This window comes from Gallus gallus, chromosome 27 (assembly GCF_016699485.2).
Source record: "Gallus gallus isolate bGalGal1 chromosome 27, bGalGal1.mat.broiler.GRCg7b, whole genome shotgun sequence".
Lineage (NCBI taxonomy): Eukaryota > Metazoa > Chordata > Aves > Galliformes > Phasianidae > Gallus > Gallus gallus.
In genome coordinates this window covers 1,254,303-1,279,264 of record NC_052558.1, presented here as the reverse complement: position 1 = coordinate 1,279,264, position 24,962 = coordinate 1,254,303, and the positions used below count along the sequence as shown (strand labels likewise).

The 24,962-nt window shown below is 55.5% G+C and overlaps 4 protein-coding genes and 2 long non-coding RNA genes across 25 annotated transcripts; 4 read left to right on the top strand and 2 right to left on the bottom strand.

Annotated features, from left to right (window-relative positions):
• Positions 1-406: 406 nt before the first annotated feature.
• Positions 407-11,397, bottom strand: LOC107055278. Of its 17 annotated transcripts, none has more exons than XR_005842028.2 (7): positions 11,201-11,397; positions 9,891-11,087; positions 9,514-9,726; positions 8,831-9,427; positions 7,911-8,741; positions 7,180-7,280; positions 5,605-5,741 (listed from the first exon to the last, which is right to left on the bottom strand). It is a non-coding gene; the product is annotated as an uncharacterized LOC107055278 (long non-coding RNA). The 17 variants fall into 17 exon arrangements; XR_005842037.2 differs by having other exon boundaries at positions 8,520-8,741; XR_005842029.2 differs by having other exon boundaries at positions 5,709-6,696.
• CD79B (CD79b molecule) lies at positions 1,115-5,591 on the top strand. Its single transcript, NM_001006328.3, has 6 exons — positions 1,115-1,262; positions 2,734-2,775; positions 3,112-3,423; positions 3,949-4,067; positions 4,316-4,357; positions 4,663-5,591. Exons 1-6 carry the CDS (start codon positions 1,196-1,198, stop codon positions 4,759-4,761), a joined length of 681 nt encoding a protein of 226 aa, NP_001006328.3. The 5' UTR covers positions 1,115-1,195; the 3' UTR covers positions 4,762-5,591.
• On the top strand, positions 7,945-11,451 carry GH (growth hormone). Its single transcript, NM_204359.2, is given in 5 exon segments — positions 7,945-7,987; positions 8,903-9,063; positions 9,506-9,622; positions 9,924-10,085; positions 11,154-11,451. Coding segments are annotated over 5 exon segments (651 nt in total). The 5' UTR covers positions 7,945-7,977; the 3' UTR covers positions 11,355-11,451.
• Positions 11,452-11,518: 67 nt separating this feature from the next.
• On the top strand, positions 11,519-16,353 carry RDM1 (RAD52 motif containing 1). 3 transcript variants are annotated; one of them, XM_015299306.4, is made up of 7 exons: positions 11,519-11,618; positions 12,774-12,953; positions 13,084-13,206; positions 13,863-14,016; positions 14,117-14,215; positions 14,979-15,067; positions 15,687-16,353. In XM_015299306.4, exons 1-7 carry the CDS (start codon positions 11,544-11,546, stop codon positions 15,786-15,788), a joined length of 822 nt encoding a protein of 273 aa, XP_015154792.2. In that variant the 5' UTR covers positions 11,519-11,543; the 3' UTR covers positions 15,789-16,353.
• On the bottom strand, positions 14,551-17,350 carry LOC121107702. Its single transcript, XR_005842038.1, has 2 exons — positions 17,230-17,350; positions 14,551-14,758 (listed from the first exon to the last, which is right to left on the bottom strand). It is a non-coding gene; the product is annotated as an uncharacterized LOC121107702 (long non-coding RNA).
• LOC101748951 (leucine-rich repeat-containing protein 37A-like) lies at positions 17,175-24,860 on the top strand. 2 transcript variants are annotated; one of them, XM_040653435.1, is made up of 14 exons: positions 17,175-17,482; positions 17,970-18,041; positions 18,372-18,443; positions 19,204-19,275; positions 19,669-19,749; positions 20,432-20,503; positions 20,846-20,920; positions 21,377-21,489; positions 22,321-23,006; positions 23,114-23,209; positions 24,075-24,139; positions 24,272-24,323; positions 24,405-24,571; positions 24,658-24,860. In XM_040653435.1, exons 1-14 carry the CDS (start codon positions 17,175-17,177, stop codon positions 24,698-24,700), a joined length of 1,974 nt encoding a protein of 657 aa, XP_040509369.1. In that variant the 3' UTR covers positions 24,701-24,860. The 2 variants fall into 2 exon arrangements, with proteins under 2 accessions (XP_040509369.1, XP_024999853.2); XM_025144085.2 differs by having other exon boundaries at positions 21,374-21,489.
• Positions 24,861-24,962: the final 102 nt, after the last annotated feature.

Below are 24,962 nucleotides of genomic sequence, written 5' to 3'. Positions count from 1 at the left end.
TTTCTGCTCCCTTGCACACAGGCTGGCTCCCAGCAGCACCGGATACTCAGAAACGGCACAAAGGAAACAACCTGCAGGAGGTGAGGGTTTGGGGAGGCCCCAGGGAGGCATAGCCGGGCTCTGGGGACCAGCCCGGCTGGCAGAAGTACCCCAAGGTGCTTTTTGCAGGGAGTTACAGCCCAGTGCTCACTGGCAGAGCATGGCACTTGGAGATACGCTGTGGCACAGTGATGGGGAACCACGGAGCTGAGTCAGAGCCAAGGGGTGGGGCACAGCCCTGGGGTGCAATGGTAGAACCATTAAAGTTGGAAAAAGCCTCCAAGACCATCAAGCCCAATCACCAACCCACCCCCACCATGTGCACTCATAGAACGATACGATTACAAAATCCTTAAGACTGAAAGACTGAAATCTTCAAGACTTCTAATATCACCAAGTCCAAGCATCAACCATCTCCACCATGCCCACTAAACCACGTCCCCAAACAGAATCACAGAGCTGTGAAGGTTGGAAAAGGCCTCCAAGATCCCCAAGTCCAACCCCAACCCATCCCCACTGTGCCCACTTACAGAGTCATTCAGGATGGAAAGGACGGTTGGATTTGATGATCTTGGAGGTCTTTTCCAATCTGAATGATTCCATGGTGGGGATGGGTTGGGGTTGGACTTGGGGCTCTTGGAGGTGCACCCATCCCACCGTGCTCATTCTCTGAGTTGTTAAGGTCGGAAAAGACCTCCAAGATCCCCAAGTCCAACTCCAACCCATCCCACTGTGCCCATCATTCAGGCTGGAGATCTCCAAGGCCAACCCCAACCCATCCTCCACGTCCCTCAGTGCCACATCTCCATAACTCTGAAACACCTCCAGGGATGGTGATTTCCCCACCTCCCTGGGCAGTCTGTTCCCAAATCCTGCCTCGCTTGGGCTCCCTGCGGGGACAGCACTGGCTCTTGTCCCTGCATAGCTTTGCAAGCCCAGGGTTGGCATTGCCAAGCACAGGGACGGCCCCCCCCAGCGTCTGCACTGCATTCAAAACCACCCCCCCAAGGAAAGTCCCCGCCGCAGCCCATTTACATGAGCAGGAAAGGCAGCGTCGTGCGTAGAGCAGCACTTCGCCATTTTCGGCTGCGGAGGTCGGAGCACCGCGGTGCAAAGGTTGGCAGCTGGATGCTGCCCTGCTGCCTGCAGTGAGAAGATGGGAGATTTCTGCAGGAGGCTGTGGGTGCTCCAGGTCAACCTCTGGCTGATGGCCGTGGCTGCAGGTAGGCACCAGTGCGGGCTCCGCGCTGCAGAGGGTCGTAGCAGTGAGGAAGAGCCGACGGTGCCACGCGTCCCTACGCTTTGTGCACCACGGGATTCCATCCAGCCAACCACATCCAAATGGATCTGCTTCGAACTTTGTGGTCACGCGTGAAGGTTGCCTATGGGTGATGGAGGGGTGGTGATGGGAGCTGGTGGGCAGCTGGGAGCAGCTGGGAGCAGCGGAGCCTTCATGGCCACGGGGCAGAAAACATGTTTTTTTTCACCATTTATGACCCTCAGAGATCAGAGTATGGGAAGAAATCAGGCCAACACCTTGCTGAGGATGCAGCCAAGCCACCTGCCTTTGCTCCATGGGCTTGAGCACCAAGGAGAGGAGGAGAAATGGGAGCAAAAAGACTTTTGGGGGTGGAACTGTTTGGGCTTTCCATCACTGCAGAATCAGTGTTCCAAGCCGGGATGTGGCTCCTGTCCCCTTCCTCCCCCTCCTGCTCAGTGCAGGGAACCACCAAACCCTGAAGCAGCTCCCACCCCATCTTCGGACTGGGGGTCCTTCCTTGAGGGTCTTTCCCCCAGAGGGCATCTATCTGCTGGTTGCCCATCTGAGCCCCACATGGGTTTGGGGACACCAGGTTTCACTTTGGCTCTTGGCATGGCTTTGAGAGACCCGCTGCAACAGGGACTTGGGCTTTGGAGGCTCTGTGGGTTGCACAGGGAGGAATCAGTGGGGTTTGGCAGTGAGCAGATGGAGGTGGGCACTGAAGCGATGAGATAAACAGAGCTGTGCTTCCTGCCCAGCTGCAGCAAGAGGAACGGGGGTGCCTGTGGGGCTGGGGGTCCCCAGCTTTAGTAGCAAAGGCAGGTTTGGGTGGGATGTCAACCAGAAAGCTGCTTACCTAGAGGAAATTCAGGAGATGGGGTGGACGTAGAAGGGTTTGCACTCATATGTCCTGGTTGATGCTCCGAAGCACGCTGTCCCGTGTGGGGTGGGCATGCACAGTACCTGTCATCCCATCTAGGATTTCTTACGTGTGTTTGTCAACATGGGCTTGTCAGACATTGTCCTTGTACTGTGTAGGCTTCTTCACATGGGTTTGTCCCGTATGGGCTTGTCCCACAAGGGCTTGTCCTACATAAGTTTGTTCCACATGGGTTTGTCCTACAAGGGCTCATCCTACATGGGTTGTCCTATATGGGTTTGTCCTTCGTGAATTTGTCCTACAAGTTCTTATCCACGAGTTTGTCCTACACGGGTTTGTACTACATGGGTTTGTCCTACGTGAGTTTCTCCTACATGGGTTTGTCCTACAAGGGCTTGTCCTACATGAGTTTGTCCTGCATGTTCTTGTCCATGTGGGCTTGTCTTACATGGGTTTGTCCTACATGTGCATGTCATACATGGGTTTGTCCTACATGGGTTTGTCCTACACGGACCCTTGTCCACTGTCTCAAGCTCCTTCTTCAATCCTGCAGGTGGGATCCCAACAGACGGGAACAGCACCAGTAACAGAACAGGTAACACCTCCAACCTGTCAGGCTCTTCCCCGCGTCCCCACGGTGCCTCCCATCCATGGGGCTGCCCATCCCCCAGCAGAGCTGGAGGTGCCCCAAAGCCCTTCCCCAGGCTGTGCCCTCCTCCACGGCACATCCCCAGCCCCACATCTGCACAGCTGGATCCGCTTTGCCTCTCTGATAATTGGGCTGTAATTTGGGAGCACGCTGGGCCTAATGAGGTGCAGAAAGAGAGGGGTGGGAGCACCAAGAAGCCATCCTGTTGAAGCCGTTCCCATAGAAAGCTAAGTCTGCACTCAAAGCCTGTTGGCTTGCCGTGCCCACCCGTGTCCCCCGTAGGCAGCGAGTGCGTCGGGATGTGGCAGCACCCACGCTACATTGCTGCCAAGAAGAACACATCCGTCCACTTCATCTGCTACACCAGTCAGCCCCACGCCATGCAGTGGTACAAGGCGCTGGGGAATGGAAAGGAGTTCCACGTGCTGGATCAGAGCTCCGATCGCTTCAGCATCAATAACACAAATGACCGCATCAGCTTCACCATCTCCAGGATCAGCTACGAGGACAACGGCATCTACGTGTGCGACAGCAAGAACCTCACGGAGGAGAAGAGGCAGCCAAACTCATGTGGGACGGAGATCAGAGTGATGAGTGAGTGGGGGTCTCATCACTTCCATCACTTTTTTCTCCTTTTTTTTTTTCCACCTTTTTCCCAACTCTGTAAACCCTACATCACGCTCCTGTGCACCCGGCTCTCCCTGTGTTGGACACGTGGTGTGCGCCATTCTATCTGGGATGGCCTACATGGGTTTGTCCACATGGGTTTGTCCTACATGGGCTTGTCCTACATGGGCTTGTCCACATGGGCTTGTTCACATGGGCTTCAGATACAGCAGTGGGTGCTCCGTCACACAGCAGGTGGCTCATTACATGTAGTCTGCCCATCCCATAGACACATCCCAGGGACTGTGTTCCTCACATAAACCACATAAAACCCGCTCCTGGTCTTGCTCAGGACATCCCATAGTGGAGCCAGCCCCTGATGCCAGCCCCAGCAGGTTGCAATGCTCTGTTCTCCCCCAAGGGACACTGTCCCAGTCCCCTCCCGTGTCCTCACCCACTGGGAGCCCAGCACAGAGATGGGACTTGGGGTTCTCCCTGTGCTGCTGCTCCCAGGTCGCAGCAACATCCAGCAGATCCAGAACAGGAACACGCTGAAGGACACCATCATCATCATCCAGACCATCCTGCTGGTCATCTTCATCAGCGTCCCCATGCTCCTCTTCCTAGAAAAGGTGAGCGACAGCATCTCCCGTAGCGGGACTGTCCCTGGTTTTGCCATTGCCATTCTCCCAGCAGTGTCCCATGTCCTGGGCAGGTTAGTGAGGACAGAGATTGTGGTTGGGGCCACTGAATGGGAGCATTTCATGGGGTGTGTGGGACTGTCTGTGGGAGCTGTGGGACCTGGCCTTGGGGCAGGGGATGGAGGACCCCACAGCATGCTGTGCTGGTGACACTCAGCCTGTGTCTTTCTTCTCCATAGGGTGACAGAAAGGAAAGGCCTGAGGAAGACCACACCTATGAGGTAATGCTGCATGAATGGTAGAAATACCTCTACAAAATCACCTCGACCCTTGGACTAGGCAGCTGTGCCCTCCTGGGTGTCTGCCACCAGTCCTTGTAGGGCACATGGGGCACGTTCATCCCCAGTGTTTGATTCACGTTGGCCATAAAGGGCTGTTGATACAGCCAAGCCAAGCTCTAAGCACATTCACCCACCTATTACTGCCTCCTCCCATCCCAGAAGCTGTCCTCTTCCCTGGGGGAACACTCTGGGGATGGATCCCCACTGGGGGTTCCCTGTTCCCAACCTCCTCCTTCTTGGTGCAGGGCCTGGAGGTGGAGCAGATTGCCACCTACGAGGACATCACTCCTTTCCGGGACATGAAGGCCAAATGGACGGTCGGGGAGCACCCAGGAGAGGAGTGAGGGGTGCTGCACCCACCACCAGGATGGCACTGGCAACACCACCCCATGGCAGCACCATACTTGTGCCACCATGGACTTCCAGGGTCCTCGTGCCACCACGGACCTCCAAGGACTCGGTGCCACCACTTCCAGCTGCCTTGTACAGAGCTCGGGTCCTGCTGCCCCTCAGCTCTTGCTTGGTTGCATCCAGGCTGTGCCCAGCAAGACTGTCCTGCCCTGGCTGCTGCCCTTCCTGCCCCACTGCTGAACCCCAAAACCCTATGTAGATATTAGGAACCAACCTCAGAGTCCAGCAGCCCCAAACACCAGGCAGCCCCACACCATGGTGCTGAGCTGTGGCATGGTTAATGCCACCAAGGTGCTATGCTGGTGACCCCACGGGCACATGCAATCTCCCCCCATGCTGCAAGGACCCTGCCAGACTGTGAGACCCCACCATCAGCCCCATGCTCCTAGCAGGGGAGCCATGGTGAGCAGCACCATGGGGCTGGTAGATCTGGGGCCACTGTGTTATCTCTCAAGCCATAGATACGTCCAGTTGGCCAAGCTGGATGTTGGCCAAGTTGGTTGCTGTCTGAGAATGGAGGATCCTCCACAAGTGCCTCGTTTTATCCCAGAGACTTTAGGAAAGACCGGGGAGACAACGGGCACACAGAGGGCTTGCTCCTCTCCAGGCAGGAGCTGCGTCTCAGGGATGTCCCTTTGGTGAGGGGCAATCTCAGAACCAATGGGAAGGATGTAAATAGCGGGACGCGAACGTCCAACTGCTCTTTCAAGTCCTAATAAAGGTGATGGGTGAATTCCCACCTTGCACACCTGCAGGCATCCGAGCTGTGTTGTACCGTGCCCAGTCCTGGTGCCGGGGGTGCTGGGGGGTGGCACCGGGCAGAAGGTCCTTTGCAGAGTAGCTGCACCGTGCGGCTCACTGCACCTCGGCCCCAAGGAGAAGCAGATGGGACTGTGCTGCTTCCTGAAACAGCCTGCAAAGGTTGAGGGGAAACTGTGAGCAAACAGGGCTGCTCAGCAGGGAGAAGCGAGCCCTGGTTCCCAAGCTGGGCAGGATTTCAGGACGAGCGGGGCTCACCCCTCCATGCCATTCCCAGCGATGAAATGGGAGAGAAAGGAGAGCATTTCAGCCCTCCCAGTTCCCAACTGCTTTCTGTGCTCTGTGAAAACAACTGACCCAACCGACGGAACAGAGCCACGCAGACACACAGGAGCTGCAGTTTGCACCTGGAGAGGAAACCGCTGGTGACAAAAGCAGTTTCGGTGACCCCAGTTCCGCTCTGCTGCCTGGCTGCTCTCAGCACAGGGCCTCAGCTTCCTTTGAAATGCCAGAAGCAAATAAATATTTCTGCATTTCTGCGTGGTGTTAAGCGCTCAGATTGGCTTCAAGGAAGCAGAGAGAAGGGTTTTGTTTTAGTTTTATACTGATTTTGCCTGGTTTGTATCCCACCGTCGGGGGGTGGTTGGACACACACACACCTGCAGGAAACATTGCCTCCTCTGTCCAAACACTGCTGGGGTGCTCACAGCAAAGCAAGTGGATGTGGGACCACCAGGGAAGGAAAGGGAAAGGGGAATGGGGGGAAGGGGGTAAGAGAAGGGAAGGACATAATGGGAAAGGGAAGGGAAGGGGGAAAGAGGAAGGGGGAAAGGAAGGGGAAGGGGAAGGATTCCCTCTTTCAAATACAAGCATTTTGGAGGTTACTGAGCGTCGTGCTGCTTTCTGACATGATCCTTTGGGTTGCACACGTGGGCACGTGAAAGGCAGAAGAATGCCAAGCTGATATTTGAGAGCTGCTTATGCAACTGTCATTGTGCCAGTGGCATGCAATCTCAGTCACACACCGCCTTCTGCCCCACTGAATGCAAGCAGGGGAAACAAAACAGCCCCCTGGCGCAGTGCACAGCCTGGAACATGGCATCTCCTGGCTGCAAGATAGAAAATGTTGTCTTAGCATGCCATGCTTTTACTGACAGAGCTGCAGGGGCGGCAGGGCAGCGGTGCAGTGGGGCTCAGTGCCGCTGCTGTGGCATCGTCACTACCAGCAGCAGAGCTGGGGTGCCCGCTGCTCTGCTCACCTCTGACAAACATGGACATATTTAAACACGACCTGGAGCAGAAAAACACCCCCAGATGTTGCTGGCTATTGGGTGACCGGATACCTGATAGCTGCAGGACCCACTGTTCCCTCTCCTCTGGGGACTGACATTTACGCGCGCAAACACCGCGGGGCTTCTCGGAACAGCTCGTTTATTAACGAGCTCTCACACCCTGTGCTCCGGTGATGATGCTGCTCTTGGAAATCAGAGCCAAACCAGGGGCAGGTCGGACCCACAGCCAGGGGGGCAAAGTGCTGTTAGTTCCCTATGGGGAGTGAAAGCCCTCCTGTGGTTGTCCATCCCACGTTCTACCTCGTGCGGCTCAGGGATAGGTGTGCTGGGACTTCTGCTCTTCCCCTTCTTCTCTTCCTCCTTTCCACACCAGTCCTCTGCTTAATCCAGAGCTATCATTCCTACCAAGCAAAAGAAGAAAGCAGCTGACTGCCAGTTTGTTCTCATTCACGTCAAGCAAAGAGCAGAAGGCTCTGGGATCGCTGTGATTGCCAGACTCCATAGCTTCATCCAACTGAGGAGGTGGGAAACCCACCAGAGCTCTGCCATCGGGTTCTGCAGTGGATCCAAGCAAGCACTGCCTGTGAAGCTCGTGACAACATCCATCCTGCTCTAACCCACTGAATGGGAAACCATCCCACCTGCTCTAAGCCAGAAGTCCCCTGCACTGCCCTGGCAGCCCTGTTAACCGTGGGGCAGAAAAACCAAGCAGGAAAATCAGGTGGATTTTCTACCTGCGTGAGAAATTCCCCCACGTAAGCACAGAACAGATTTGGGATGGGTCTTTCAATGGTGATAAAACCTCTGGTTGCAATAAACAGCAGAATATGAAGAAAAAGTTCAGCACTAATTTTATCCCCAGGCAAACATCCTCCCCAACCTTTCCATCTCCGTATAAATGACTACAATGAGGTAGCACCATGGCGAACACATCTGCATTTATGCAAGGAGGGGATATGGAGAGGTGGCAGTGATCACGAGCACCCCCATCCATTTTAAACAGACCCCCAGCTATATAAGGGGTGTCTCACCTGTTATCATCACCTGGATGAAAGGAGGAAACGTTCAAGCAACACCTGAGCAACTCTCCCGGCAGGAATGGCTCCAGGTACTTTGCTTTATCTCAGTTCTAATGGGTGTTCCAATGCTGCTGCATGCTTTGGGTGATGGGATATGATGGTGGGGTGTGCTGTGGTGGGCTGTACACACGCAGAGCCAGCTCTGAACTAAAATGTGGCAACTTACAGATCAGTGACAAAGGATCTCCTTCCCTACAGTGCAACTTCAAACCATGAGCTGACTCAGGTAACCCTGAGCCTAACCTTGACAGGGGGCAGGAATGAGCTGCAGAATACGAAGACAAAGGCAAACCAGAGTTGTAATGGTGATTGCTATCATATGTGTTGCCAGGGATATTAAAACTCAGTTCCAAGGCTTTAAAACGGAGATCAGGATGATGTCTAATCAGACTCATAGAATGGCCTGGGTTGAAAAGCACTTCAAAGATCACCTAATTTCAACCCCTTGCACTTGTCCAAGTCCTGCAGGCTCCAGGGCATTCCTCCACTGAAGTTAAACCCTACTGAGATTAACTTTTGTAAGCGGACACTCATGTGAGCTGGATGTCGAGGGTTAATAACCTTCAGGCTTGACAGTGACCTCCAGATCCTACAGGTGTGTCCCAGAGAGCCACAGCGCAGGTAATGCAGCCACTTCTCACCCCAGTGAAGGCAGACCGTGCCATGGCAGCAGCACGGTGCAAATAGGCTCAGCTGAGCTGTTCCCAGTCCTCACCCACTGCTCTCCATCCTGTTGGCTCACGCGCCAAAGAGCGTACCGTGCTCTGCTCAGGAAGGTGAAACCTACCAAAAAACATGAGCATCTTAGGGGAAAATAAAGGGACGGACCCACATGGAGCAACATGTGGGCTTGTGTGGAGGGCTGCACTCACAGGTGGACACAACCCTGAGCCCCAGGTGCCACCAAAGGACGGGTAACCCCTCTCCTCTCCGCTCTGCTGTAGGCTCGTGGTTTTCTCCTCTCCTCATCGCTGTGGTCACGCTGGGACTGCCGCAGGAAGCTGCTGCCACCTTCCCTGCCATGCCCCTCTCCAACCTGTTTGCCAACGCTGTGCTGAGGGCTCAGCACCTCCACCTCCTGGCTGCCGAGACATATAAAGAGTTCGTAAGTGTTGGCCATCTCCTCATTAGCTTGATGCCTCCAGGACCGTGCCACGGCTTCCCACCCTGCATAAATTCCTGCAAGCAGAGACTTTTCAGCTATCGGTGCCTCCTGAGGAGGAGAAAGGGTCTTAAAAGGGTAGGACAGGTGATGACCGACCAGCCTGTCCTCCTCACAGCTCTCTGCCTCCTCCTGCAAGGAGTCACCTCCTCCTGTCCATGTGTTCTGTGCTCACCTCAACCCTTCAGTGAGAGCAATCTCTAAGACCAGTAGGTGTTGTGCCAACACGTGGGCTCTGCTTTCCCACCTGCCAGTCCTGCACAGGGATGCACATCACGTCCCACGTTTCCTTCTTGCAAAGAGCAACCTGCCAGGAAAGAGTGAGGAAAGAGTCCGTGCTCTTCTCTTATCACACGACCTGAGTGCATTTGGGATGTCTCCACAGGAACGCACCTATATTCCGGAGGACCAGAGGTACACCAACAAAAACTCCCAGGCTGCGTTTTGTTACTCAGAAACCATCCCAGCTCCCACGGGGAAGGATGACGCCCAGCAGAAGTCAGTAAGTTGTCTCCCCTGGGTAAACACAGCACTGTTTTATGGAACAGAGGGTCTCCACGTGGTATCAGTCCTGAGAAGGAGAAATGCCTTCTTACTTTTCACACCCTGCATGCAGAATGACACGGGTTGGGCAGTAAATCATATTCCCACCCTAAATAAAGTCCTAAGAAAACAGACTCAAGTCTGAGTGGTGGTGCTCAGCTTACAGAGCTGCCTCTGGGCTGCTTCAGGGAGAGCAGGGCATGCAGCAGCACTGCAGAACACCTCACCTGCACAGCTCTGAAATCCCTTTGTCATTTCAGGACATGGAGCTGCTTCGGTTTTCACTGGTTCTCATCCAGTCCTGGCTCACCCCCGTGCAATACCTAAGCAAGGTGTTCACGAACAACTTGGTTTTTGGCACCTCAGACAGAGTGTTTGAGAAACTAAAGGACCTGGAAGAAGGGATCCAAGCCCTGATGAGGGTAGGTCTGCGTACTGATGGAAGCCTGCGCTCTGATATTTCTCTTACCTGACATTTGGATTAACACAGCACCCAGACCACGAGCAGCTGGAGAGTGTTCTTCAGAAAGGTCACTCTTAATGCATTGGCACAGCTGCCCAGGGAGGTGGGGGGGTCACCGTCCCTGGAGGCGTCCCAGGGACGTGGAGATGTGGCACTGAGGGACGTGGTTATGGGCACGGCGGGAGTGGGTTGGGGTTGGGCTTTGGGATCTTGGAGGTCTTTCCAACCTTAATAACTCTATGATGAAGTTTTGCTTTGTTATTTTGAATGACGCTGCTTATTGTCAGAATCCTTTCTTGGATGTGTTCAGCATCACCACAGCTAGAAACCCACATCTATGCCACATGAGTCTGGACAGTTGTTTATGTCTTATAGACCCTAAATAACTAGAAAAGCCAGGCCTGGGAGCAAACAAACCCTCCGTCCTGACATTTTCGATCAGAAAAGTTGTGGTGCCCCATCCCTGGAGGTCCCAAGGCCATGGATGGAGCCCTGGGCAGTTTGAGCTGGTGGGGGGCACCCAGCCCATGGCAGGGGGTGAGACGGGGGGGCTCTGAGATCCCTTCCAACACAACTGTGCTGTGATTCCACAGCCCTGCAATCCTTGAGGTCCCTTCCAACCCAACGGTGCCACGATTCCATGGTTCTGTGATCCTTAAGGTCCCTTCCAACCCAACCATGTCATCATTCCATGGTTCCATGATCTCAGAGGCCCCTTCCAACCCAACCACGCCGTGATTCCATGACACTTCAGCTGCAGCTCCATGTGCAGCACCACTTCCAGATCTTACTGTCCACTGATACGAGCGCAGGTGCTGACAACCGATACGCAGACCATCTCCATCCCTTCCACTGCTGCTTACTTACCCCAAACTCTTCCGAGCCACGCGGGGTGAGCAGTGGGTGCAGCTCACAGCTCCACGACGGCCAGGGCTGGGTCAGAGCTCTGCCCACTAGAAAACTGGAGCAAAGACAGCATCACTTTGCCAGCAGCCCCTCGCTCAGCCGCAGCCCTCTCGTCCCACAGGAGCTGGAGGACCGCAGCCCGCGGGGCCCGCAGCTCCTCAGACCCACCTACGACAAGTTCGACATCCACCTGCGCAACGAGGACGCCCTGCTGAAGAACTACGGCCTGCTGTCCTGCTTCAAGAAGGATCTGCACAAAGTGGAGACCTACCTGAAGGTGATGAAGTGCCGGCGCTTCGGAGAGAGCAACTGCACCATCTGAGGCCCTGTGCCTGCGCCATGGCTGACGGCCCTGTCCCCCCCCCCCCCTTCCTTCCTCCCCGTCACCAAAAACACGAGGAATAAACCCCACAGCGCTGAGCTCTGCCTGCTGTCTGCTGGCTGGGGATATAGGGCGGGTTCGGGGCGGGCTCAGGGCCGGGCAAAGGGGAGGGAGGAGGGGGGCCCGGGCATGGCGGAGGTGTTGGAGTTCCGGGTGCCTGCGGGGAGCGCGCAGACATTGCTGGTCTGGGGGCTGGAGCCCACGGTGGGCCTGGAGGTGGGGATGGGGTCGGGGTCGGGGTCGGGGTCGGGGTCGGGGCCTGGGGATGGGGTTGAGGCCTAGCCCTGGGGGTGGGGGCCTGGGGCTGAGGATGGGATTGGGGCCTGGAGTTGGGGATGGAGTCGGGGGATGGGGCTGGGGGGGATGCAGGGCGAGGCCTGGGCCTGTAATGCGGGTCGGGGCCTGGGCCTGGGGTCGGGGCCTACGCCTGAGGATGGGGCCTACGCCTGAGGATGGAGTCGAGGCTTGGGGCTGGATTTCAGATTGGGGTTGGGGCCTGGGGATGGGGATGGGGAGATGGGGATCGAAGCCTGGGGTTGTCAGGACCTGGAGATGGGGTCAGGGCCTGGGCCTGGGCCTAGGACTGGGGTCTGAGGATGGGGTCAGGGCCTGGGCCTAGGATTGGGGTCGGGGCCTGGGGTTGGGCTTGAGGTCTGGGGCTGGGGTCAGGGCCTGGGGTTGGGGATAGGGTGGGGTTGGGACCTGGGTCTGAGACTGGGGACTGGGCCTGGGGATGAGGCTGGGGCCAGGGATGGGGATGGGAATGGGGATGAGGATCAGGACCTGAGGATGGGATCAGGAGCCTGGGGAAGGGTCTGGGATGGGGGCTAGAGCTGTGTTTGGGGAGCAGAACCCCTCTTGGGGCTGAGGAGTGGGGCCCAGACCCCTGGTGCTGAAGGGTGAGGCTGGGACCTGCAGGGCCTTCTCCCCCCTAGAGACAAGGCCCCGGTTTCCCTGTCTGCACTGACCAATTCTCCAACTACATTCCCTTCATGCGAATGTAATTTTTACCCTCACCCCCACCTCGCATTGTCTTCTATTGCTTTGATCGTATTTTAACTTCCTTGAGGCATTCTGGGCAATCCCAAGGGAGGGGAGGGAGATTTGTGCCCCTGTGGTCTGCAAAGCAAAGCCACTGAGAGAGCAGTAAAGTGTCTGAGAGCCACAGTAAAACCCTGCCAACCTGCATGCAAAGTGTTTGAGCTTCAGCAGAGCGGTGTGCCCACACGAAGCAGGAGGGCAGGGGGGTAGGAGCTGGTCAGCCCCGGGTTACCCATGGATGTCCTATAAAATACACTTTTTTCTCTTGGTTTGTTTGTTGTTTGTGTTTTTGTGTTGTTTTGGGTTTTGTTTCCAAAGCATTCCCTGTTCTCAGTGTTTTCAAAATTTGGGTTGCTTTACTCGGTGCGAGTGCACAGCAATGCTGCTGTGGCGGGGCCTGGCTGCTATGCCATCATCAAGTTCTACTCAGCTGCAGACGCCAGCAGAGCCCAGCACGCGTGCAACGGGCAAAGGCTGTTTCAGAACTCTCCACTGAAGGTAAGGAGGATGGCCACGCTGTGCCACCACTCAGCACCGGGACTTTCAGCAGTAGGGTAGAAGCTCTGGGTGTATTTGTTGATCTGAGTGATGCTCCCTGTGCTAACTTGCTTGCTTCTTTCCTGAGCAGGTTTGCGTTTGCACCAAGCAGAAGGGATTTCAGCAGCAAGTCCTGGCTCTCAACAGCAACAAGTGCCAGGAATTGGCCAACCACTACCTTGGCTTTAACGGCTGGTCCAGCCGCATCATCACAGTAAGGAGCCCTTTACAGTCTTAGAATCACAGAATCTTTGAGGTTGGAAAAGACCACTGAGATCATCAGTCCATCACCAGCATGCCCACTCATGGAGCCATTAGGGTCAGAAAAGAGCACTGAGATCATAAAGTCCATCCATCAGCTCATTGCCACCGTGCCCGCTGAACCGTGTCCCTCTGTGCCACATCCTTGTCACTCATCCGTCAGCCTTCCCCTCGTTCTCCCATATTCCACATTCCCCTCATTCATGAAGAAAAAAAAACAGTTGGTGGAGCGAACAGAATTGTCCTGCAGTCAGCAAATAACGAGGACAGCCACAGGAACTGCAATTTGGGGTTATTTTGAAAGCTTGAGGAGGGAAGATTGCTTTGGGCGAGGGCATTGGCTGGGCTTCTGTTGGGGCACATGAGAGCAGTGGGTTTTCATGCAGTGAATAAAGCTGTGGCAGAGCTTGTTGTCGTGTGCTGAGTTCCTGAGGTGACTGAGACTATGAAACATTTCTAAAATAGGGTCAAAGCAGTCAGCATCCCCACTTTGCCTCCACCACGTGCCGCCACTCTGTGCAGAAGAGCTCTGTACCACATTGTGGCTGCTCAGTCACAATACCCCCTTCCTCTTTAATCTCAAATAATTACTTGTGGCCTTCCCAACAGCTGCAGAACGTGTCTGGCTTTGATGATGAGAATGAGGAAGTGGGAAAGAAGCGATCTGTGAGATACCTGTGTGCTGTGGAAGTAACGCTGCCCAACCACGGGGTGCGCACGCGGGGAGTTGGGCTCAGTGAGGCAGACGTCGAAAGTGGTGAAGGTTCGTTTGGGCTGTTTGATTTTGTTTCCCAGCGCCATGCAGCTGATGGGCTTCATCTGCAGGCTGCCATCTTAATTAACGTGCTGTTTCACGGGCGTAGATCCTCTGGAGTTTGTCACAGCCACAAGAAGAGTTCAGAAGCTCGCAGTCGGCAAAGCTTTGTCCAGTGCCTTTCAGAAGATACTCCTTGTGGTTTTAGGTAAGGCCTGGTTTGGGATTAAACAAGCACTCAGTAGTCCCTGCCCTTCGGTTGTCTTCAGTATCTCTGGGGCTACTGTCTGAGATTTCAGTTAAAGAATCTGGCTCTGTGCCTACCCAGGGACTGCTGGATATGTTTTCACATCCAGCATTTTCTGAGCTTTCAGATGACACTGAATTATGTGATCACTGAGTACTTCAGCCTTTAACACATTCAACTTCGGGAGGGACCCTCATGTGATGAGGTCAGTGCCACCTTCCTCATTTCACAAAGGAAGGACTTCCAGACTGAGCACCACTTCACGCTGTGATACAGCAAACCATCTGAGCAGGAGCTTTGTTAAATTCAGCAGGATTTAATTAACCTGCCAGCTTCCTCCCCGGGATTCTTTAAGGCATTCCTTAGAAGGGTGGGTCTCTGGACGCAGATATTTTGCAATGCTTTTTGCCTTCTGGTCCATCACGTATACAGAGCCCAGTAATTAACACGTTCTGTATCCTCATTTTCAGTTTCCATTCCATTCAGTCAGAACATTTTGGTTTTCTACAGAGAAGACAGAGAAAGAAGCAGCATTACCCAATGCAGTAACCACCACTCTTTTCCTCTGTACCTTGTAATTAACGTGACAAACCCTTCAGCTCTGTCCTTCCTCCACTCTTGGATTGCAGCAGTAATGAAGTAGAGTTGCCCCACATGGAGCTGAGGGTAGATTTAGTGTCACCGCACGCAGTAACCATGTCTCTGTCTGCGTGTTCCCTTTCAGAGAGTGGTAAAGTGGCTGTGGAGTACAACCATGCTGCAGAGGAGCCCACAGACTCCCTAACAGAGGAGGAACTGGAGGGGCTTGTTCAGGTAACAGCAGCTGACATTCAGCATTTGCACAGTATCTGTGAAAGTGGAAATCCCAGTGAAGTTACAGTAGGTTAAATCGAATGATTTTTTTATGAAGTTCTTCAGTAAAACTCCCCATCTAGAAATGCGCTTCATAAACTTATCCCAACCCCAGGGAATGACTGCTAAAAGCTTGGGTGAAGTCCGTGCAGGTAATTGTGAGAGCTGTTAGCATGCAACCAACAAAGACACACAGGTGCCGTGCATTTGTTGTCACCAAACTCAGTGAGATGAATTCTGAACGCCAGCTTTTTCACTCTGCCAGTCCTCAGCTGGTTCTCAGCTCGGAAACACTGTGCTCTTTTGAAAGCAAGCATCGCTCTCACGTGATGCAGCAGCAACACACAGCACAGTGTCCAATTCCTCCTGCAGTTTGCATGAAGGAAGTGGCTAATGAACCTTGTGACACATTCCTCCCTTTGATGACGCTGAGTCACCTATTGTCCAGAGGAACAATCTTCCTTTCTTACTGAAGTGTAACTAAAACAGGAGGTGTTTTTGTGTCTGAAACCACCCATGTCCACCCGATTTGTTTTATCTGTTGAGGAGATAAAATTGACGCTTGGATTTCTCTTCCCAGGTCAGTGAATTGCCTTTGGAACCATTTGACCTCGAAGAAGAAGTTCTGTCTGACCTGACTCTGGATGATGAGCTCCCTGTGTGGGAGGTGCCATCTAATTAGTGCAGGTCTGCCTTCAGATCACTTCCAAAAGTTTGATTAGGAGTGAAAGTCTAAAGCTGTGCAATGACATCTACCTCATATGCAACATTTTATTTTTCTCCAAATACAGCAGAACAGTGAAAGAAATGGGCAACAGACCTACAGTTACTAAAATTAGGCCCAAAAATGTATGCTGTTTCTGGAGAGAAAGTGTTTTCCTGTCAGCCTATCCAGGTCAACTATATATGGAAGCCAGCTTACCTACGTGGTTATTATTTAGACAGCATAACAGATGTGGATAGCACTCAGAAAAAAATAAAATGAACAAGCGAGAGCGTGCAGTTTGGGTTAGCTCTGATCAGCAGGAGAAAGCCAGAGGCGGTGAGAGATGTCACACCAGCAGGAGTAGCTGTGGTACTTAAAAGTAATACTCTTCTGGGTGAAGTTTCTCTTAGAGAGACAAACCTCAGCCCTGTGTTGAGGTATTGAACAGTTGGGACATCACTATGATGTAAAGCAAAGATTCTTTTTAACTTAGAACACGTTTTTCATTAAATTAAGTAAACTTTTTTTTTTTCTTTTGTAACTCTGTGTGCTGTGTGAATCTTTGGGGCAGTGAATTCAATGGGAATGTCCATCCACCTCCAAAGATCTGAAGGGCTCACGGTGGGGAGGGAATGATCACTTCATAACAAACCCTGCTCAGATGTTTTGCCTCCCGCCCTTGGCACAGAAGAAAAATGGGAGAGCTCAAGGAAAAAGAGAGAGCCTGAGAGTCTGAAGCACTGAGAGTGAAAGGAGAGAATTGCAGCACGCTTAATTTAACAAAACACAGCTGCTAATCACCAGGCTTCTTCTTGCTTATTATTCAAGTTGGAAATAGTTGGGCCGACTTGAAATTAAAGCCTGTGTCCTATTGGCACGTTTAATAATTGATCTTCCAAGCAGCAGCCTAATGGAAAGATCCCATCCCAGCGCAGGGATCCCATGGCTGTGGGGCTGCCTTCACCTCAAGGACACCATATACACAGCAAGATCGTTCTTCGCGTGCTTTTTTTGAGGGGCATTGCCACTCACAGAAGGACAGAGCCACCCAAATGACCCAAAGCCACCCCTGGGAGCCATGAGGTGCAGTGAGGCCTACACAAGCCCGAGGCCTACATACACCCAAGGCACACACCTAAACACACCTGAGGCCTACACACACTCAAGGCTTACACAGACCCAAGGCCTACACCCATCCAAGGCCTACACACACCCAAGGCCTGCACACACCTGAAGCCTACACACACTCAAGACCCACACACACGTGAGGCCTGCACACACCTGAGGCCTACACAGACCCAAGGCCTACACATACTCGAGGCCTACACATATCTGAGGCCTACACCCCCCTGAGGCCTACACATGCTCGAGGCCTACACACACCCAAGTCCTATACGGGCCCAAGGCCTACACACACCTGAGGCCTGTGCAGACCTGAGTCCTGCAGCCTGGTTGCCCGGCGACCATGGTGGCAACACCATGGTTCTACCCCAACCCCACCACCCATTCTTCCTCTTCCTGGTGCTCCCGTTGGTGACGGCTCTGTCCCCAGGGAAGCCTGTAGCCCTGTGCCCGGCCTCCTGCCACTGTCACCGGTGGTTGCTGGACTGCAGCCGAGCCTCCATGGACGCGGTGCCGCGGGCCACCCGCCGCTGGGCCCTGTCCGTGCTGTGAGTAGTTTGCAGGGGAACGGGGCTTTGTGTTCCATGCCTCACCTTGGAGGACACCCATTTTCCAAGGAAGCAGTGAGATGGAATGGGAAAGAGGAATTTATGCATAACAACATTAAAGGACTGACTGAAATCCTCGTGCTAATGATAGAAGCAGCTCTGACACGGGGCACGGTGCAATAGGACGAGAGGTGGTGTTGGGGAGGGTCAGGTTGGATGTGAGGAAACGTTTCTTCTCAGAAAGAGCGGTGATGCATCGGCACAGACTGCCCAGGGGGTGGGGGAGTCACCCTCCATGGAGGGGCTGATGGAAAGAGGAGGTGTGGCACTGAGGGATGTGGTTTAGTGGCAATATTGGTGGTAGGAAAATGACCTTAGAAGACTTTTCCAACCTGAACGATTCTATGATTTGCAAGCAGTCTTTCTGCAGACTATTTTTTGCAGACCTTTTAGCAATCACAGTCATATGACTCTCATTTGCTTGCAGAAATTTCACCAGCAACTCTATTTCTTCCATTGAAAAAGAAGCGTGGAGGGAATACCCGTGGGCTGAGCACTTGTAAGTATTCATTTTAAATGTCAGGAGTTCAGATAGTTTCAATCCAGACATTATTTCTCTGAGCTGAGGGTGTGAGAAACACAAGCACGCACACAAAGCATTTCCACGTGAGCTTGGAGCTGAGCTGCTCAGCAAGGAGGGATGAGAAGCCCCCTAACTTCCATGAGTGGTCAAAATGCTCTGAGCTATGGGGAAGGCTAATGGTGCCAGTCAGACAGGGCCATCCCTGTGCCTAATTAATCAGTAATCAGGATACAGCTGGCTTCAGCAGCTCGGGGGAGTGCCTCCTCCTCCTGGTGTAGCAGTAAACGACTGTTTGTTTCATTGCAGAATTCTCCAGGACAATGATTTGAGGGCGGTGAAGAGGCATTCGCTGGAGGGTTTGCTGCTGCTGAAGCATCTGTATGTGCAGACTGGTTCTGTCCCCCTCCCCATGCAAGTGTCCTTTATTCCCCCATTGTTTCAGCAAAACACGGTGCCACAGTCCTGCAGTAGTGACTGGTGGGAGGATCCATTGTGGGGCTGTGGTGCAACCTTAATTTCCCCAAACCTCCCAGAGATGGGGAGGCTGCTGCCCTTCCCCACCGGGTGACTCACGGTCAATCCCACCCCATGACCTGGAGATTGCCTCTAGCTTTATCTGAGGACCGTTTAGGTGTGGCAATCACCAAAACAAGGCAAAACCCATCCATACGTGCCTCGCTTCTGCTAAGGTTTGGATGGAAAATTACTGCAGTGAAGACAGAGCCCTGCAGAGCTGATCACTCTCAGGACAGGCTCTCAGCTTGCTTGCTCTGCCTGTGTCCCTCCCCGTGCCCAGAGCCCACGTCCCCTGAACCTTACACAGAGGTTGCATCTCTGGGTGCATCCAGAGGGGCACACGCTTGGTTGTGGTCCATGCAAGTGCTTCCTTGGCTGCTAAAGAATCTGTCATAGGGGAGAATTGAGCCTCGAAACAATTCTGGTGGGATCAGAGCTAGAAAAAAAGCACGGAGATGAAAGCCACCTCCAGGCACGAGGGTTATGGCAGGTTACACATCGCCGGTATCAGATATAAGCACTATGTGAAATTAGAGCCATGAAACACATATGCTGTCAAAGCAAGGGAAAGTAAACACGACGGTGCAAATGTAACCAACATTTCGTGTTCTAATTTTAACAGGGATTTATCCGGCAATAAAATCCAGTCGATTGAGGGACGTGCTTTTGAGCCACTTCCTTTCTTGCAGCTTCTGTGAGTCGTAAAAATGTCTCTTTGCTGAGGTCTGATTGCGTTTGTAGCCCCCCATGTGCTGGGGAATGTTCTTTATTGTCGGAATAATGGCAGTTTCTTCTGCTAAACACGAGCTGAGCTAAAGGGGTCGGTGCGGACGGCCGCGACGCACAGCAGGGTGAGCTGAGCGCGGTTGCCCAAATGCAGCCATGGCTTTCTGAAGGCTCACCGTACCCTGGAACAGAAATAGATGAAGCACATGTGCAGTTCGTTTCCTCTCCTTGACAGGTTGAAAGAACGAGAAGGCAGCAGTTTCCTCCCCGTTCTGCCTCGGATTTGCATATTTCCTACAGATCAGCGCGGCTCAGCTCCAGCTTCCTGTGGGACACACCGGGTCCATTTCTTTCTCCCCAGGAACCTCAGTGGAAATCTCATGGCGCGGATCCAGAAGGACACTTTCCAGGCATGGCATGGGGTGCAGTTTCTACAGAAAGTGTAAGTTCTGTAAGCTCTGAAGGTGGATGGGAATGGGACTCCACGGTGGCACTGCGGAGAGCACTTTGCATACCTGCATTTAAAAGCAAAGGTGCTCAAACTCATCCGCAGTCTGTTCCTTCGATGCCTACAGAAACACGATGTAATCCACAGCCAAGGAGCCCTTCCAAGGATAGGGTCACAGTTTCCATCTGGGCCCAAAGGAATTCAGGGCGTTTTGCCCACCAAAGCCTCACAGACATAAAGAAAGGGCCACTTTTCAAGAAGAAACACTCCTTCTCTTTCAGCTGGAGACGATCGGGACCTGCTGTATTCTGTGGCTCACCCCATCTGTTCCATCTGCACCTTCAGCCCAGGCCCTTCCTCACACATCAGCCAATTCTTTATCTCCGGGCTGAAATTGTTCTCCACTTGAAAGAAAACTCTTTGGGGAGGTTGGAGTCGGAACGGTTCGGCCAAATCCACATCTGTCACCCATGATGAGGCTGAATCCTCATCCTCACCCCGCCCATATGGGATGGAGGAACCTGGAAAGGGGATGTAGGTGTAGCTCAGCATCACATGCAGCACACACAGCTCTCTGATATCGCAACGTGAAGCCTGGCGAAAAGGAGAAGTGGATCACGGGGCGGCCTGGCAGCGACCTGGTGGAAATTCACTTTGATCTGCTGCTGTTTTCCAGGATCCTGAGCCACAACCCACTGTCTGTGATCGATGACGCGTCGTTTTTCCAGCTGCCGGCGGTCAGTTATCTGTAAGCACCGACTCGTTTCGAGTGGGTTAATGCATAACTCTGTCTCTTCTGAGGTAGGAAATCACTTCTCCCAGCAAAGCAAAGGACAAATTCTGGGGTGTCCTCAGCACAGCCCCATCTGCAAAGCGACCAAAGAGCTGGGACACAAATGGGGGGGGGGGGGGGGAGGGAGGAAAAACCCTTCTGCTTCAATCCTATGACTGGGAGCACCTGGAAGCAGTGAGGCTATGAACGACTTCTGTCTAACGAGCAGAAGTGGAGCCCCGGGAGCAGCACGAGGGCCTGGGTTCTTTCCCATAAGGTGCCTTGCAAAGTTCCATGTGCTTTCCCAAACCCTCGCAGTGACCTGGGAGCAACGCGTGTGTCACGGCTGACAGTGCTCAACCTCCTCCTGACCGCGGCCCGTTTGGAGATGCTGTGAGTACACAGAGGCCGGGCTGCCAGCAGAATGCGGTGCTGCAATACGTGCTCTGCCTGGGAAAGCACACAGCTCAGCCCTCAATCACAACGCCCCCCACCCCACAAGCCTGAAGTTCGGCATTTCTTATTGAGGACCCCCGGATTTGCCTGCTGGCAGTCAGAATTTCACTGTTTCGGGTTTTCCAAAGGGAAGTTTTAAGTCAAGGCAGCGGTGCGGGCCGGATGGCTGGGCCTGCTTCTGTTTCAGATTGCATTTGGGGTTCGGTTCCGCTTTCAAAGGTAAAACGAAAGCACGGAACCTCACTGAGAAACCCGGAGAGCAGCTTTGTCCGTGGGGCGCAGGGCTGGGGGGAGGCTGTGCAGAGCACCCCCAGCCGCGCTGAGATCCGCTACGTGCAAACTGAGCTGATGCACGTTGACAAACAGAGCTTCTCTCCCCTTTCTCTGCAGCAGAGTGCCCCGAGCTGCTGCCTGCTGCCTCTGCCAGGAGGGCCGTGCTGCCGAGACGCTGTGCAGGAGAGTCCGCTTCCAGGGCAGGGAGCTGTGTGCCAGCAGCCCGCACTGCGGTAGGCTTCCAGCACCACATCCCGCCGGGGTGGGCTCCTCAGTCCCACCTGATCTCCTCCCGGCTTTGGGAGGTGCTGTATTACGGCTGCGTTGTGTGAGTTCCCTCCTACACGATCCCACGGGCACCGAACGTGGCTTAACAACGCGGCTTGAGGAGCTCCGTCCGTGCAAAGCCTTTAACTGCCCCCACGTGGCTCCGGTGGGAGTTGGGGGGTCGGAATGTGCCCCCCGAGCCACGGGCACAAAGTCCTCCCTTTGGAGAACAGTGCTTGGAAACAAAAACAAGGGCTGGACACACGCATTGCACCGATCTGCCGTCAGTGCTATGGGGAGGAGAGGTGGCTTGCAGGGCTGAGCAAACACGCCGGCCTCCAACACACACAGAGCGCTCAGCAGAGGAAGCCGTGCGTGCCCGGCGCTGTTCCCAAGGAGGGGGGGCACAGCCTGCTCACAAACCCCACACATCCCCCCCAGGGTCACCCCAGCATGGCATAGCACAGCCCTACCAACAGACGGGGCGGTGCTCTGCTCCGGGCGACCCATTTGCTAGCGGGATGAGGGCGAGCAAACCTCGCTGCACGGCCAGGGCATCCCCACGTGTCCCGTTTGCCATCGGCTGCGCAGCAGAAAGGCCCCAACAGCTCCGTGATCTGCAATGCTCCCAACCACGTTGCGCTGATAGAGGCACAGCTGTGAGTGCAGCTGCAGTGCAGGGCTGGGAGACGCTCCCCGCTGCGGGCTCAGCGCGTTCCCTTTGCAGCAGTGCCGTCCCGGACTCCGCAGCAGCCCCAGCACCCGCCGTGCCCTGATGTGCTCTCCTGCTGTTGCAGCTCAGGCGGAATCCCCAGCGGAGCTGCGGGCAGAACTGAGGAGAGCAGCGCAGTGCAGCGCAGCGCTGCGCCCCAACCCCACCAATTCTTCACTCGGAGACAGAGAAACCGTAACGCTTCGTGTCGTCCTGAGCCCTCCCGGCGCTGATGGGGACCTCGGGGACTCCGGGAATCGCATCTCCAGAAGGAGCTCCCGTTCCCCTCAGCAGCCACGCAGGCAGCAGCTGCGCAGCGCTCTGCGTATGGGCCGGGAGGGCGGCCACGGGGGGAGAAAACTCCGTCTGCCAGCAACAGAGCTGAAGGACGGGCAGCAAAGCATCGCCTCGCAGCTGCCGAGACCCGCGGCACGCAGCGTCCCGAAAGCAAAGGCAGGAGCCCACCTCGCCGGGGAGCCGAGCGGCGCGGAGGATGAGGACGCAGCGATAGAAGGAGACCTCTTTGAAAGCGAAGCGGAGCACTGCCTGCGCCCGGTGGTCCCCAACGGAGCCCTGAGGGGTTTCGTCGCCCGCGTGGCACGAGCCGTGAGGAAGGACTGCCGCCTGCCCCACCTGCAGCCCAACTGCGCGAAGCTGCTGGCGCACACCGGGCGGCTGCTGGGGCTGCTGGGCGGGCAGAGACCCGCGGCGCAGTGCGCGCTGGTGGGGAACAGCTCTGTCGGCACAGAGGGCAGGAGCCGCGGTGGGGAGGTAGGGCAGAGCCCGGGGGATCCCGCAGGGGACGGCAGTGGGACCCCGATGGGGTGGCAGTGGGGACGGCTGCTCCGTCCCTGCGGTTTTCTCTCTTTTTGTCCCAGAGGGCCGCAGCGCACCGCTCCAGCAGGAGGGTCGTCTTGGCGGTGTCGGTGTGTCTCCTCATCACCGCTTACCTCACTGCCATTTGTCTCATCGAGGTGGGCACGGCGCTCCCCCCAGCCAAGCGTGGGGGGCAGAGTGCACATCTGTCCGCCCCACAGCATCCGGGGGCGCCGTGGGGGATGTGGGGCTGATATCCCACGCTGCACAGCTCAGTTGGCCGTGCCCCATCCCGAGCTGCGCCTCACGGCTTTCCTTCCCCGGCTCCTCTGGGGCCGTCATCACAGCCTCCCCCAGCCCCACATCCCCCCAGCCCCACATCCCCCCAGCCCCACATCCCCCCAGCCCCACACCTCCCCGACATCACACCCCCCCAGCCCCACATTGTTCCACCCTCACACCTCCCCAGTCCCACATCTCCCCCCACGTCTCCACATCCCCCCAGCCCCACATCCCTCCAGCCCCACACCTCCCCGCCCTCACATCCCCCCAGCCCCACATCCCCCCAGCCCCACATCCTCCCATCCCCACATCTCCCCAGCCCCACATCTCCCCACCCTCACACCTCCCCAGCCCCATATACCCCCAGCCCCACATCTCCCCACCCTCACAGCTCCCCAGCCCCACATTGCTCCACCCTCACATCCCCCCAGCCCCACACCTCCCCACCCTCACATTCCCCCAGCCCCACATTGCTCCACCCTCACATCTCCCCACTCCCACATCTCCGCACCCTCACATCTCCCCAGCCCCACAGCTCCCCAGCCCCACATTGCTCCACCCTCACAGCTCTCCAGCCCCACATCCCCCCAGCCCCACAGCTCCTCCTGCCACGCTCTCCTCTGCCGCTGCCCCAGCAGCCCCGCGCTCCCCCCGTTGCGCAGTGCATGCCCACACAGCCCCACTTTGCAGCACGTGAGCAGCACGTCCTGATGCTGGGACTCCTCTCTCCTCGACCCCCAGGTCTGCTGCCCCAAACCCGCAGCCGCCTCCCAGCCCCACAGCACCAGCAAGTCACGGTGGAGACGGTAACGAATCCATTGCCCCCCAAACTGACCCAGCGCCCCAACCCCGTGCCCGCATTCTGGGCCTGTTTATTAGGGACCCCATGCAGGGAGCGCCCGCCTCCACTTTTTCTCCTTTTTCTCCCCTTTTTTCAGGCCCTTTCGGGAGCTGCTGCCACCCCGATGGCGTGGGAACAGCGGGGCGCAGGTGATGCCGACGTGCTCTGCCCCATAGCCGTGCCCCACAGCTGCACCCACGCTGACGTGTCCCCTTCCCTGCTGCTTCCAGGCATCGCGCTTTGCAGAGCGCGTGAAGGACGAACCGCAGTGGCTCCGAGACCTCTACCTGCCCCTGGATGAGCAGCAGAGGAACTCCATCTATCAGCTGTACCGCGAGCCCGAGGAGGAGGAGGAGGAGGAGGAGGGGAAGAAGGAGGAGGAGGAGGTGTTCACGACGTAAGATGGGATGGCGGCCACGTCTGCCGCCCAGCAGCACTGCGAGCAAATGTGCTCCATCCTTCTGCTGCCCCTCATCCCCACAGGACGCCCGAGGAGCAGCACAGCCCCACAGCCTCCGCCCCATAAGGCCCAATGGGGCACAGCGGGATGGGAGCACCGAGCCCTGGGATGGCGCCGGGCACTGCGGTGCGCAGAGCCCCGTGGGACGCTCTGCTATTGACTGGGATGGATGGCTCCGCTCCGGCAGTGCTGCGTTTGCTATTAAAGGCTGCAGGGTGTTCTGCTACGTGTGTGTGTGGGGGGTGAGTGCATGGGTGTGCAGCTCTGGGGGGTTGCGTGGTGTGGGGTGCGTCTGCATGCAGCTCTGGGGGTGTGCACATATGGGGAC

Excerpts from the sequence above, each read along its gene's own strand:
- CD79B (NM_001006328.3), top strand. The coding sequence starts at position 1,196 with ATGGGAGATTTCTGCAGGAGGCTGTGGGTGCTCCAGGTCAACCTCTGG. Across the intron at positions 2,776-3,111 it reads CAGCACCAGTAACAGAACAG|GCAGCGAGTGCGTCGGGATG; the intron begins GTAACACCTCCA and ends TGTCCCCCGTAG. Across the intron at positions 4,358-4,662 it reads AGGAAGACCACACCTATGAG|GGCCTGGAGGTGGAGCAGAT; the intron begins GTAATGCTGCAT and ends TTCTTGGTGCAG.
- RDM1 (XM_015299306.4), top strand. The coding sequence starts at position 11,544 with ATGGCGGAGGTGTTGGAGTTCCGGGTGCCTGCGGGGAGCGCGCAGACA. Across the intron at positions 14,017-14,116 it reads AGACGTCGAAAGTGGTGAAG|ATCCTCTGGAGTTTGTCACA; the intron begins GTTCGTTTGGGC and ends TCACGGGCGTAG. Across the intron at positions 15,068-15,686 it reads AACTGGAGGGGCTTGTTCAG|GTCAGTGAATTGCCTTTGGA; the intron begins GTAACAGCAGCT and ends TTCTCTTCCCAG.
- LOC101748951 (XM_025144085.2), top strand. The coding sequence starts at position 17,175 with ATGCTCGAGGCCTACACACACCCAAGTCCTATACGGGCCCAAGGCCTA. Across the intron at positions 19,276-19,668 it reads CTTCCTTTCTTGCAGCTTCT|GAACCTCAGTGGAAATCTCA; the intron begins GTGAGTCGTAAA and ends CTTTCTCCCCAG. Across the intron at positions 24,140-24,271 it reads AGCAAGTCACGGTGGAGACG|GCCCTTTCGGGAGCTGCTGC; the intron begins GTAACGAATCCA and ends CCCTTTTTTCAG.